The following is a 15,037-nucleotide window of genomic DNA, read 5'->3' as shown; positions in this document are numbered from 1 at the left end:
ATATATATATATATATATATATATATATATATATATATATATATATATATAAATTACTTCTCAAAATGATATTCTCTTATTTCAAAATAAATTCTTTTTTTCAAATTTCACAAGTATTACATTACGTACTATCACTTCGACTCTTCTTATACACGATTACTGCACATACACGTTACCAGTGACTTTCAATTCTGACAACTTGAAGCGTTGCAAGTTTAGTCGTTGTAGAGTGCACAAACCAACTTACAATCGATCATATATTAATCAACGTATATCAAAATATATTATAAATGCGAAGAAAAACGATTAATCGCCTTCCTCTGTAATCGGTTTCTCGTCTCACGATTGTCGTTTCTTTCTCTCTTCCCCTTCTTCTCTATTGTCACCTCCTGGCAAACTTTTTTACCCATCTACAAAGAGCTTCTCTGAACGCATGATGCTGGATACACTCTATGTGAAAGTTGACTCGCATCGGTTTGCAGCATCGCGTTAGGCCGCGCTTGTGACCCGCTGCACCATCAGACGGGATCCGTTTTAATTAAAATCGTAGCGTGACATCATTTAGGTGCCGTCCAGTCAGCCGACGCGACTTTTCTCCTTCATGAATCCGCTGGCGGTCGAGATCTGGCTCTACGTGCTCGCCGCCTACATGCTCGTGAGCTTCACCCTCTTCGTGATGGCGCGCTTCAGTCCATACGAATGGAACAATCCGCATCCGTGCCTGGCTGAGAGCGACGTGGTCGAGAACCAATTTAGCGTCAGCAACAGTTTCTGGTTCATCACCGGCACCTTCCTCAGGCAGGGCAGCGGGCTCAACCCTAAGGTACACTCAACGAGGTGCTCCGCCATTTGGACTACTTCTACCGTTTTCTTTACATGCACCGATCGTCTGCGTCGTCAACGATCATACGTCATACAATATATTCGCCCGTACCACACTCGCATTTGCCGTATATACACTGTACGATTCCATTTGCGAGAGAGTACGCGCATAAATCCATCATCTCACCGGGACGCGAAGAGTAGACGTCCGTTCGCGGCGTGCTCGATTTGTTTATACATGTTTATGTTACGAATCATGTATTTGCAATATTACAGAAGGCTGAAGTCGTGTGCAAGGACGACCGTGTTATATTGAACGAATATCACGACAACTTTTCCTCTCGAGCTGTTATAAAGAACATCGTGCTAATCTGATGAAAGTAAAGAAAATGATGACGCAAATGCATTCGTCGCTATTGCAAAGAGAATACAACGCAACTCTTTTACGTCGTGGAAATTGATTGCTCGAATGAAATTACTGCGAATTCGTTATTGCCCGTTCTGTCGTTGCGATAAATTATTGCGTTTTAAAATCCAATCTCGATCGCCCTTTCACGGCGTCAGCGATATCTTACTAAAAAATAAAGCAGCACGTAGCGGCGGTTGCACTCAAGGTGTACTGCCATTGTGTTCCGCCCGGCGAGCCCGAAGAATAATACCCTCCCGTAATTCCATCGAAATAAAGAATCGTCCTTCGAGCCATTTGAAAGACTAAAATGAGAAAGAGAGAGAGAGAAAGAGAGAGAGAGAGAGAGAGAGAGAGAAAAAGAGAGAGAGAGAGAGAGCAGCGCAAGTTATAAGCGGCTGCATTCTCTTCCAACCAAGTACACGGCGCAACGATTGGACGTGAACAAGTGCATCGTTGCGTTTCGCGATGCGTCGCTGTTCGCGACACTTGTCATTCGCGTCGAACGGATCAATCTGGCATTCGATTCTGACGGATTAGTAACGCGAAAACAAATGTCATTGCTTCAGGTTTCCAAACGAACGCCGTCGCGGCTCTTCTCGTTCATGAATCCCCTCGCCGTGGAGATCTGGTTGTCCTTACTGGGCGGTTACGTAATGGTATCCTTGGCAATATGGATAGTGGCAAGATTGTCACCCTACGAATGGGTGGAGCCGTCGCCCTGTCCAAGCTGTAAATGTCCCTTGCAGGTAGGCCCCCGTCGAGCGGTGTGAAACGATCGATCGGTTAGAGAATATACGCATATAAGTCCTCGAATATTATGACTTCGCTTAAATCTTTAAATATCTGTAGCATTAAAGTATAGCTGAAACTTCCGACGATTAATTTAAGAGCGTTGTTTGTTTCAACCGCTCCGTAATTTTCACGATTTTATCGTGTACTTTATTCTCGGTTTCATATCGCAGGATGTAATATTCAGGAGAGTAAAGAGTAAAGAACAGCCAATTAATAATACCTACAGCAATGCGCGTTCCTTGATGCAGCATCCATCGTGAAAAAAAAACAAAAAAGAAAGTAAACATAATTAAAAAGTAGAAAAAATCACTCTTTTTAAAAATAGCGCAAAGATACTTCTTGCTTTTCAAAGATACTTCTTATATAAAATGCGAAAAAAATTCAATATCATCTCACGTTGGTACTTCGCGCCTTCTGTCCAACACGATTCAACATTTCAATTGAATTAGATGTGACATTGCTGAGTATGTTAATCAAGTATAATTAGTGTGATCGTTTTTTGAACTTTGCACCGCTCGGCGGGGATCACGCTGTCATCAGGGTAATCTCGTGAGCGCCTTGGATCCGGACAGCGACGACATTCCGCTGCTGAGCACTGTCAACGAATTCAGCCTAGCCAACAGCTTTTGGTTTACGGTTGGCACACTTATGCAACAGGGCAGCGATCTCAACCCTAAGGTAAACGTGCCACCACAGAGTCAAAAGAGCGTCCGTGAAATAACATTTTCACTAACAAACGTGCACATAGTTGCACGTAGAACTACATTCGCTGTCAAAATTACACGAGCTTCCGTGATATTTGCAAAAATGCTCGCGTCAAAGACCAACTTTCCACGTAGGTTATGCGATGTTAATTAAAAAGAGCCGCGTGAGGATTTAAGCTCGTATATAATCGCGCGCGTCTCTATGAATTTTACAACAGTGAAACGCTTGTTTAAGCAACATGTTAGCAAGCAGGGCAAACGGTAAAATACTTATATCATAGTTCGGTTAAATTTTAGTCAAAGTGTAAAAACGTGAGCCATCTCTGCATCACTGTTTTTGCACTTTTCCTCTTACACAACTACTAAAGTGCCCCCAGAAGTGACACTTACGACACTTTGTTAAACATTTTCTTTTCACGACGTGTAAAAATGTTCGCCCGGTGTGTCAAGCCGCTTAATCATTCTCTACAAATTCAATTAAAATAATAAATAAAGTCCATAATGATTTATATACAACACAATAACATGCAATCTATCAAATAATACAAAGTATGTATATGCATTCGGTATATTTGCTAATTTAATAACAGCTACTTCAAAGGATGGCGAACAGTTGTTTTCCTTCGCGCGACTTCTGCAACGTTAACTCAACATAAATAATACCAAAGGGGAATTGACCACTAAATTTATTAACAAAATAATTACATGACAGACCTTTTCTTCTAATCTATTCGTTTTTTTCTGGTTTTTCCTGTCCAGTCTGCATTCACATCGCGAGAATTTATTTTTGCGCGAAACAGTTTTCTTTCCCTTTAATAGCTACTCGGTATATACGCGTGGAAATTACTTGCTCTGTTCAACCACGTGCGAAGCACTCTGAGAAAAGAGGGAAGTAAGAGAAGAAACTTTATTAGCAGCGATATCTCGAGAATACCTTGTGGAAAATGAAAAATATGACAATCGGTGGAGTCGAAAGCAATTTGTTTTGATGCTTATCGTAGAAACCAATATCAACGTGAGTTTACGTCTTTATGAATGAAAGATATATTGGGTGCACGCTAAATTATTGTTTACCTCGAACGTATCTTACTTTAATATAAGATATCAATAAACAAAGGAATTTTAGAAATATAATCACTTCCACACACATTTTATACAAAATACGAATAATTATAAAAATGCACATTACCTCATTCTTACTTTATTTTCGCTCTTAAAAAAAATTACTTGTCATGAAAATAATCCTCTTAGAGGTGAAGCGTGAATTTACATTTGTATCATTGTCTCTGTGTTAAAAGCTCAAGCTAGTTGTGCGTAAAAGGTTAATTACAGTTATTTAAATAATTTGAGAGTAATTGTGCAATATACAAAATTCAACAAATTCTGTATTTTAAGACGAGAAATAAATACATATGCTCACGGCAGACGCACACAAGAGCACCATGTAAATACGTCGTACATAACAACCACGCAAAAATGAATAAATAGCATTAAATAAAACTAAAAAGGAATTCACGTACATAAAACGCAAAGTACTTCTAGCATTTATAAAATAAGACCTATGCCGCTATTCGCGAGACAGCAAAGTAAACTGATGTTGAAAATATATATAAATTTAACTATTTCTAAATTAAAAATAGTAGTTACCAAAGTATTCCAAAAAATAATATTTTAAGGACAAAAGGAAAAAGAAATACTTAATGACCTTCGGTCCAATGGCAAATGTGAATTGTAATTTTACGTCTGGTATAGATAAGAAGCGTCTTATCTTCCATCCGTCTTATTTCGTTTCGAGAAATTATTATTCCTGCAACATACGGCTTGATTTTCATTTGTACGGTCACTGTTGAATGCTATGTGTGTGCGTACGTGTAATACGATGAATAGAATACGGCGATGTGCACCCACGGTGCAGAATAGCGTGCAATTGGCTTTCAGTTGTCGAATAATATTGGTAGGTATTGTATAGACTTCCGTCAATTGCAAGAAAAGTATCCACGGAGTACAAACTAGGTCGGCGGTGGCACCGCTAGCGTGGACAATGGGAGCATTCAGTGTGAAAAGAACTGTTCGTTATTATTTGTACCGTATCTTTCTTCACTGTATATGTGTGTGTATTGTACTTACAAAGATTAAAAAAGGTAGAACATATATGAGTAAAGCCCTCTCGCGACGTCTCGTCTCATTTTATCTACGTTTTGATTGCACGGTTATATGAAAAAATTCGCTATTTATCGAGCTTAAATAATATACAAGATGTTTCAAAATTATACATGGAAACTTAACTCTGGCTAATAACATTCATGAAAATAAACGAGAACTTGGCAAATGTAGTTTTGCTAAATCAACTGTTTTCGAGATATTTTCGATTCATTTTCTTATTTTTCAAGCGTTCTTAGTACACATAGATTGCACATATTGTAAAATGGCTAATATAATATAATTCAAAGAATTAATAATTTATAAATAACCTAGCACGTATTTCTTACAATTTTACTTACATCTTCAGCAGTGGCACTTTCCGGGCTTATTCGTTGTTTATCTCTTGTTTTACCAGACAATCATCAATTTGTTTTTTATAATTTCTATTGCTTGCTCTGTTTTAGTATTTTTTAAATTCTATTGTTAATTAAAAATGTTCTTTGAAGATTGTCTTTTATAAAAAAAATATATAAAGAAGGTGTTGACGAAGTGAGGGGGTACAAAGTTTTCAACTTAAATCTGTTACGACATTTGACTGCAACAGTCGTTCTTTGTATCAACGACAAAAGAGCAACGCAGACACGATCTCGTGCGTCAGGAGGATTGCATTTTGTTTTATGTTTCTACGCCGATTAATTCGCGCGTGACGAAGTTTTCAAGTTTCGATACTCAGTATTAGATGATAACGCCAGGAGTCCGCGTTATTATCTAACGCGTATCAAAGTCCTTGCACAATGTCAGGCTATAGGCAATAGGAATAGGCATTAGCCAATATGAATAGAGAATATAAATAATTGACCAATCCAAATTCCCTGTTCTTATTGCCTGTTGCCTGGAATTCTGCGTTTCAGAGTTTCGCGTAACCTTCCCTAACCTACCCTAACCAAAGTCGATGACTGCCAGCCGCGTAGTCACTGACGTCTGTGGGAGTGGGGACAAGGCCGCGTCAGGTAAACAAATGTACGTGATGGAACGCGGACTTGCTATTGTTTACACGTAGTATTCCATTCATATCGTTGACCCACTTCCATCAGCATTGAACTAACCTCGCGCGCGGTTCGATAAAGTTGTCGATAACTTCATTTTTAGAAATCGTAACGACTTTAAATAAGAAGCGTTCGAAAGCTAACATTTTCGCGCTTCTGATATAACTACTTTGAACATATTTCTCTTAGAAGTCTTTAACGAGTTTCTAAATTTCAAATTCTTTTGTATATATCTCGGAAACGATTAGTTTTGCAAATCTATGTTTATTATTATAAGTTGTTATTATAAATCCTGTTAACCAATTGAATTTTTGCTTCTAACTCTAAAAATATTCTTTATAATTAACTGTAAAAGGATGTATTTAGGATATTGAATATAACAAGAAATGAATCGAAGCAAACTTTAAACAGATTTTTATCTTTTGATAAATAAATGTAGGTTTTCGTCAAATTTCAGCAATGGACAATTTGCAATTTTAGTTTCTTTATAAAGAACAAAGTTTAACGCAAACGCAAGTTTATTTGTTTACCAACTTTTATTCTATTTAATTAAGATAATAATTAAATAATTGAGGAAACGCATATCAACCCTGCATGCACATATAAGTCAATCGTCTTTTAATTTCTAGTGGCTATGCTTTATAAAATACAATCGTTTTACTTGTTTTATGTGATCATAACAATTTACAATTATATAACAATTAATATAATAATTTTTATTATTATGCCAAATATATCAAGTGGCAAATTCGGGAATAAGCAAATTAATATTTACTGCAACATGTTTCCATTCTTATTATCTTTGTTTGTAGCTCCTTACATTATTTCTTTATATTACGTAACATTATTATTATGTATTTATGGCAGCTTACGTATATACAAGAAAGGCTTTCGGCATATTTTGAAACGTCTGATAAAAATCATCAATGGAATCTTATTACTTTCTTCATTGACGCTACTTTTTGGGGTTACGATAAGTTAGAGAACGATGGATCTGGTATATAAAATTCAAAAAAGCGTAATACAAGAACAGTTTGGTGTGTATGTTTGGCAGTAAATTTAACGCGGTTCTTCACTTTTACGTGAGCGACTGCTGCAGGCGTTTCCTTGCCGCGGCATAAACGGTGTTTTTTCAGCTTTTTATTACATGTTGCATATTTTTTTCTGATATAAAATAGAACTACTAAAGAGAGAATGCTTGGAGTATTTTATTATTGGTATTGTAATATTTGTTATTTAAAATATTTCTAGAAAAACAATAATACGGTAGTAAAAAACTTGTATATTAATTATCGATTCTTATACTTTGCTTATACTTTGCTTATACTTTTCTTATACTTTGCTTATTATTTTAAAGCTACATGTTAATAATTATTATAATCTTATACACACATTGCATCGTGTCTAATACTATTTAGAAAAGCGATAGAAATAATTTAGACGCTTAGTTGATGCACATTTGTATCTGTAATCATATTACGTGTTTTATTCATACACCTGTCGCTCTTACATTATTCGAAATACCTCGAAATATATCAAAATTTAATTTATTAACAGAATACTTAGAGAATTGATAAGTATTCAAATCAATAATTAATTTGTTAAACTCACACGTATATTCACACGTGTTAAATTCACACGTGTATTCACACGTGAAAATATTGCTCATTTCATTTCGCAAAAGCGAATTGATCAAAAACAAATTAATTAAACGCAAAAACGATAGCATGGCACAAGTGTGAAAATAATATAAACAGAGAAAATATATTTATATGATATAAATATTAAATAATATTTAAATAATATAAACTTTGACACGAATAATAATTTTGGCATTATCTTGCAATGTACGCGTGCAGTTATCACGCCGCTGAATCACAGAGACATAAATCCAACTCATCTAAACTTATAAATCACTGGATATATGCATCGTTTTTCCGGTACACGGTGTTTCTTGTATTTCGCGTTCGCAGCGTGATATTGCGCGAAAATTTTACGATATTTTTATCCGAAACAGAACGTGGACGAAATGATGTCGTGAAAGTTTTTATAAAACATAGTATATATAACGAATAAAACATGTAAAAAAGTAAAGATATAACCATAAAACAATGTCAAATATACATGTGTAGTTTTTTAAATCTTTCGTATCAATTTCACGAAATCCACGAATTCATTTCTCATCATATGTATATATATATATATATATATATATATATATATATATATATATATATATATATATTATATACGCTTATCTGTATGTATCAGTAATTATCCGTAAAGTTCGGAAAGTAAAATTTAGGCTGCTATACACCGCGTATGAAATATTGCAGTATTTATGTATCAAACGCTAGGGGAGTGGAAATCGCAGATTTGACACGACTAGAAAGTAGAGTCTTGCACGGAGAAATCTGAATATTTATGGTATATCTATACACCATGCGACGTTAATTGACTCTGGTGGCACGTATGTACATGCGGGGTTGTCGTTGCAACTGTCTCAAGTGTCAGCGCGTGTGTTTCATGGCCAGCCACATCGACATTATCAATCGCATTAACAGCCGCGGCCAAGCGCTCATAGGCAAGAATTTAATATTGCAAATGACAATGTACTTTTTGTTTAAAGTTTCTTTGCACACGCGCGAACGGACGTACGTTTGGAGGACAATTTGGACTTTTTTTTTATATACTTAACAACGTAGCCGATATTCAGTGAGAAAACCTATCTAATATTTGAGGTTTTCGTAGTGTGAAGAAATGTTCGATTTGTCCTCCGGGAGACAGAAATGTCTTGAAAACAATGTATATTCTAAGAATTATTTAAAATTACTTACGAATTTTAGACGTCAGCTGCGTTCTGAAATACATCGAAGAAAAAATGTTCGAACCATTCTGCAAACGATAATATAAGCACACAATACACATACAGGAGGCTTCTCCTATGTCGATACGAAAAATCAGCGGATCCTCGTTCAAACAGATCGTTTTTAAATGAAAACTGTTTTGCACGGAATGCAAAACACAGATATTATATTCAACGAACAAATTGAACGCATGTAGACTACTGTTCATGTACTACATTATGTGTGTGCGAATTATTGATTGCGGTACGAACTCTTTCGCGTCACATCATCACGCGGCGAAATTAAAATCGTTTACTCAACAACGAAATCCGAAGATGTAAGGGGAACGAGAGAATCATTCACGGGGTGTTCTATATCCGAGGATCGTTTCCGCGATTGTCGAGTTCGTCGTTAATGGGCCGAAATATCCTGCCGACGAATCCTAAACGAGATCCCATATTGCATTCTTCGACTGCAGCGCGGTATTTCCCGTCGGGATCACGATTCGCCACGCCTTAAATCGACCTCGTCACTTGTGCTGATGCGTTTTCGATCGATCTCCGAATCCCCTTACGCTCTTTCACGACAGAGATGAGAAAGTATCTTCCCCGTGGTGAAGTAGTATTGAAAAACATTTACACGTGAAAGATCCTTCCTAACAGAATTCGAAACTGATGTTTCTCCCATGTGTTTACGACGCTTTGATTTTCACTATCGATGCTACTATCGATGATATTATCGACAGCCTGATTGATAGAGAAGAATCTGGGTTAAAAATAATCTCTGTTGTTTGAGGAACGCTAGTAAATTATTTAATGTATCTAATTTATCAACGTTGGATTTTTCATAATTGATGTCTTAAGCAACTTATTTGTTGCAAAATATTTCTGACATCAAAAAGCTTTCTTTTCAAATATTTGCAAACAAATTTGATCAAAAAGAGATTATATTAAATTCATATAAATTTAACCTTTTTTTATTTTATTATAATAAATTACTTGAAGTTCTTTCCCGTTATATACACTAAAATCTATATAATTAAATAATAAGGGTGTAATTAAATTTATACGTGGAACGAAATTTAATATATTATTAAACGACTACTGCATTCAATATCGTCGAGTTGAAATATCCGTTTAACTGAACGAGAAGAATGAGGGAAAAGCATACAACAGCGTTTTATGGAGTTTATTCGTGATGAAGATGGAATTAATCCTCGTTATCAGGCGACCAGCACGAGAATAGTAGGCGGCATATGGTGGTTCTTCACATTGATCATCATCTCCTCTTACACCGCGAACTTGGCGGCCTTTCTGACGGTTGAAAGAATGATTACCCCAATCGAGAACGCTGCCGATCTCGCGGAACAAACGGAGATATCTTACGGTACTCTGGAAGGTGGAAGTACGATGACGTTCTTCAGGGTGAGTACAAGAATGTGAAATCGTCTTTATGTTCCTAGTATGTCAAATAGTATTGTAGTCATCAATAGTATCTCGTTGTTACATTTAAACGCGCAAATTTAATGTTCCTTTTACACTTTTTAATCGTCTTTTTTATCATTTTTTTATGCGTACAATGTTCATCCGACCCTTGTTTTATTGTGCGATTTTATTCGGAAATATGTCACGCGATACATGATTTAAGCGAATAACAATACTGTAGTTCTCAATAATGAAAACATAAATTGCGTTCTACAACGCAATGTGTCGCACCAAAAATCCGGTAGGTGAGCATAGTAAAATTGCATATGCATACAAATGTAAAATATATTACATTCAGTAGCAGCGGATATGCAGTACAACGACGCACATAGTCGATAAATCTATTGAAACCGCGCTAATGACAGATCAAATTTATATCGACGTATTTGCGCAAGCATTATATGTCACCATAATATTAATGAACAGTGACGTATTATCGGAAAAATACGTGCTACACTCATTGAACAAAATGACAGCTTTTATTAGCTCTGCTTCCCCTGGCTGGCTCGTACAGAGAGCAAATTAGCCAGTGCGCGGTAATGAGCAAAAAATTCCAGAATTTACATTTAAAGTTGACAGTATAAAAGAGCGATCACTCAATGAAAGGTCTGGTTTAGAGTCCGTCTATAAGCTAATATTTGAAAAACCGATATACTTGTTTAATGCAATACAAATTCTCTCATTTTGCGACTAATTTAAAATTTAATCTGTCTTTAAAGTCCTATATATTGGAATCTTAATTTTTGCAAAACACAAAGTTAAATTGGAAAGAGATATGGAAGAGAAGAATTTGATTTGCATGACTTAATCCCGCAGGACTCGAAAATCGGAATTTATCAGAAGATGTGGAAGTTCATGGATTCGAGAACTCCATCCGTGTTCGTTGAAACCTATGAAGAAGGAGTGAAGAGGGTTTTAGAGGGCGACTACGCGTTTTTAATGGAGTCGACTATGCTCGATTATGCAGTTCAACGTGACTGCAATCTGACGCAAATAGGAGGTCTCTTAGATAGCAAAGGATACGGAATAGCTACTCCGAAAGGTAAATATATGAATAAAGATAACAACGTAGATCCAACAGACGTTTAATTTGAAAGTTTGTTAGCGAGGTATTCGATACTGAAAGTTCAGAAGTTATGGAACAGTTGGGTTCCGATTAAATTTCCGTTGAGGAAATATCGGCTTCATTAGCCGCCGCGGTACAAGTAGTTCAAGAAAAGCGCATTGCTTTTAATGTCGCTCGCACACAGTCAAGAGACTTAACTAAGGGCAAAAATTATATTTTCCCGTTGAAATAGTGCAAAATTGGAGAATTCCCGTGCGCGTGAGTCACTGTATATTTGAAATATGTTGCACGATGATATATTTGACATGTCCAATGTGCGAAGCAACGGCGGAATTACGTTCGAGATTATACTGCTGGAGCAGGAACTGCGAGATCCTTGACCAGCCTAACGAAGGCTTTTTATATGCAGGCTCGCCCTGGAGGGATAAAATATCTCTAGCCATTTTGGAGCTGCAGGAGAAAGGTGTAATACAGATACTCTATGATAAATGGTGGAAGAACACGGGCGACGTGTGCAACAGAGACGACAAGAATAAAGAAAGCAAGGCTAACGCTCTCGGAGTCGAGAATATCGGTGAGCTTGCCCGATTATATTAATCCTTTATTTAAAATTAAATTGTTAATAGATAGAAACAGGTAGAAGTAACAAATAAAATTATAACAATCAATAAGGTGAGAGTAAAAAAGAGAACTCGTTTTTCATCTTATTTTATACAAAATTTGATTTTTCTAATATTGCATGTCAAAATGTCAATTACATTTACATGTATACATTAAAATTCACATACTAAATCGCAAAATTGCTTTAAAGCGTCGCTTATTATGAAATGGAATACTCTTAATAATAGAGTGCGTAGCAAATCATATTCAAAAAGTTGTAGCTCTGAAAATTAATTTCTGCTAAATTTGATGCTGAAACGAGCACTGAGAACGGTTCTCTTATGGTTTTCGATACTTAATTAATTGGGTTGTCGAGTTTATCGAATTTGCGAACGGGCGCAATACACGCGCGCGAATACATTTAGTTAAGTGTAACGTACTCGCAAAATGTGTTTGTGAAACGATATGTGTACATTTCACTCGTATCTTATCAACAGCATAGCAAATTTTAACCGTAATGCTACCTGTGAATTACATTTGCATGTTGTACATGTGAATCACAGATGCAGTCTATCCTATTGACGACGCGCTTGTATACACGCAAGCAAAAGAGATGTTTGGTAGTCATAACTTCCACGTGTCCGACACGCCTGTTTTAACTTTCAGTCATCTCAACTGTGATATATATTTCATTCGTTTCACGGATCGCGTATACGGCGCGTTGAAAAGTCACGAACAGAAGTTTCCTTTATGCAATTATAAATCGAGTGTACGAGGGAAAATACTAAATTGAGAAATACGAAAACTGTGTCATTAAAAAAGAAAAAAGATAGTATTGCATAATAAAATATTTTTATATATTTTTATATATTATATATTAAAAGCTTTTTGTATTAATATGGTCAAAAAGCAATTATCGGTTGGTTTTCATTCAAGCGATATATTGGAGTTTAATACGACATGTCGATAAATTTATTTTACTCAGATATCGAAAACAGGTATATAGAAAAATACAGAAAGATTGTGTACGAATATTAGAGTTGTCTCGACCAAATAGTCGAAAAAGTTAATTCGTCGCTGTACGGTGGTACGACATTTGGCGAAGAAGACAAAGTCTGAATCAAAGAGGAAGGAGGACTTCGAGCGCGGTGGAATCTCACACAAAGTTCGCTGACAAATTTTTCTTAAGACTCTCCGGGAAGCGTTTCCGGATCTTATGGAAGTCACAACAAATTCCTTCTTTCTCCCTCTCTGCCTTCATCCGTTTTGTCTTTTTTTTCTTCGTTCCACTCGCGGAAACTACCTACCTACTTACCCTGGTACCTACTTTGCCTCCCCCATCTTTCTACGGTTTCTTCGCCGCGTAGTCTGTAACTTGGATAAGTACCCACTTTACCGGCGGTGTAAATGTACTCGACGAGATAGAAAGAGGAACGGACCGTCTCGCACGGCGCGAAAATCTAGCGAAATTACAGTTAAATTGCTAATCCCCGTCCTTTCCAATGCCTTGATTATTTGCCGTGGAAAATGGATGATCTCCGCCGGCTGACCTCTATCGTACCATTTCATAAGAATAAGCAGTCTACCAGCTGCAGAGGAAAGCGATAATTTTAATTTAACGAAGGCAAAAACGTAAGAGATATAAATTGCCTATATCTGCTATTCTCCCTTCTTCTTCTTAAAACTTAAAAAATGTCGCAATAAATCTTTCTATAGAGCTATGAATTGTCTAAAAATCTTGTGTGTCTCAAGTTCTAATTATTCTTCTTGTGTATCTAATCTATTCTTTTACTTAATTTTATTAATATTATTTTTACAACTCTAATAATACACTACAATAATAACAGACAATTTTTTACCGTCGGTTTCTTTCTAGTAATAAATAAGAGTAAAGGAAGAAATGAAGCAAGAAACTAAATACAAGGATAATATAGGGCATTACTAAGTTTTACCAACATTACTAACTTTAACTTTAGTTTCCTCTCAGTCTTCCTAAAACTGGAACTAAAAAGAGATGGAAGTTCCGCGTTAAACCGTAAATTCTTCGTATTCTTTTCTAAAAGCAGAAACTAAAAATAAACAAAGAAGCCAATGAAGTAACAAAGTTAAGTCGACCGATGATCTGAAATTGATGGACATGTCACAATATAGGACGATAAAATAACAATATCAGAGATTCACTACTTGAAGAAATCTACTTGGAGAGTGTCTGCATTCCGCGATCTTGCATTCACATTGCTCGTTTGTCACTGAACACCGCTAACTCCGAGAATTTCCGGGTTAGTGAGAGTCTCTTCGAGAACGACGAGTTCCGGATAATTCTTGGTTCGCGCCAAGTGTTTCGCGAAGGCCTGCCATCCTATGGGAAACTTGGGCATATATCCTGGCTCGGCGAGCAGAACTTCCTACTCGTGAAACTTGAATCGGCCTGTAGCACGATGATACAGCGACTTACCTGGTCCTGGCTCTTGATACCGCTTCGCGAAATAGGCGTGAAGCCACGGCGCGATACCTTTGCGCCCGTGCGAGAAACTTTCGTTCTTCCGGCGAGACGTCCGGGGTGTCACCATAAATCACGACGGTGTAGTTATGCAAATCTACCTCGCATTCCCCCGCTTGGATACTAGCTCAGTTGTCTCACCGTCAACGATAAGTGGACACTTTTAGCCCGCTCAAAAGTGCCCGCGCTGTACATACTTTATTTCTTATTCTTCTTCTCCGCTGGAAATGTACAGCCGAAAGTTTCCCGCGGGAACAAAAGTGTTCGTTGATATAAGCGAATCTATTTCGTGAATTTTTCTTTTGCTTCTATCTGCTATCACGTTTAACTCATGTTTCACACAAATTAGACGTCGGTGGCACATTTTACGTACAATTAATCGGAAAAGTAATTTAAATTCTTGAATAATTTTAGACACACGAAGAAAGAAGTGTGTCAGTAGAAATTTTAATATTTTGTACAATAGTACAAAAGGAAAATTGATGCATACCGGAAAAGTTGAGTTAGTGAGCAGCTAATCATTCATCATAGAATCTATAAAGGGAAACTTGGAAAGTTCGCTTAGAAAGGACGAGCACGTTGACTGCATGAAAGAGCGAACTTTGCGTGCCATGTTTTCGGCCAGC

The 15,037-nt window shown here is 36.7% G+C and overlaps 1 protein-coding gene across 1 annotated transcript in view; it reads left to right on the top strand.

Moving 5' to 3' along the window:
- LOC116851561 (glutamate receptor ionotropic, kainate 2-like) overlaps positions 1-15,037 on the top strand; it is a 78,419-nt gene that overhangs the window by 56,793 nt on the left and 6,589 nt on the right. Inside the window, exons 9-12 of the mRNA XM_032831109.1 lie at positions 566-823; positions 9,988-10,185; positions 11,062-11,287; positions 11,721-11,885. Coding sequence (XP_032687000.1) covers positions 566-823; positions 9,988-10,185; positions 11,062-11,287; positions 11,721-11,885 — 847 coding nt within the window. The remainder of the gene's footprint in view (positions 1-565; positions 824-9,987; positions 10,186-11,061; positions 11,288-11,720; positions 11,886-15,037) is intronic.

Source organism: Odontomachus brunneus, unplaced genomic scaffold, assembly GCF_010583005.1.
Source record: "Odontomachus brunneus isolate Ranch 3 - 2012 unplaced genomic scaffold, Obru_v1 Obru_scaffold_178, whole genome shotgun sequence".
NCBI lineage: Eukaryota > Metazoa > Arthropoda > Insecta > Hymenoptera > Formicidae > Odontomachus > Odontomachus brunneus.
Note: the sequence above shows the minus strand (reverse complement) of the source record. Positions and strands in the feature narration are given on the sequence as shown.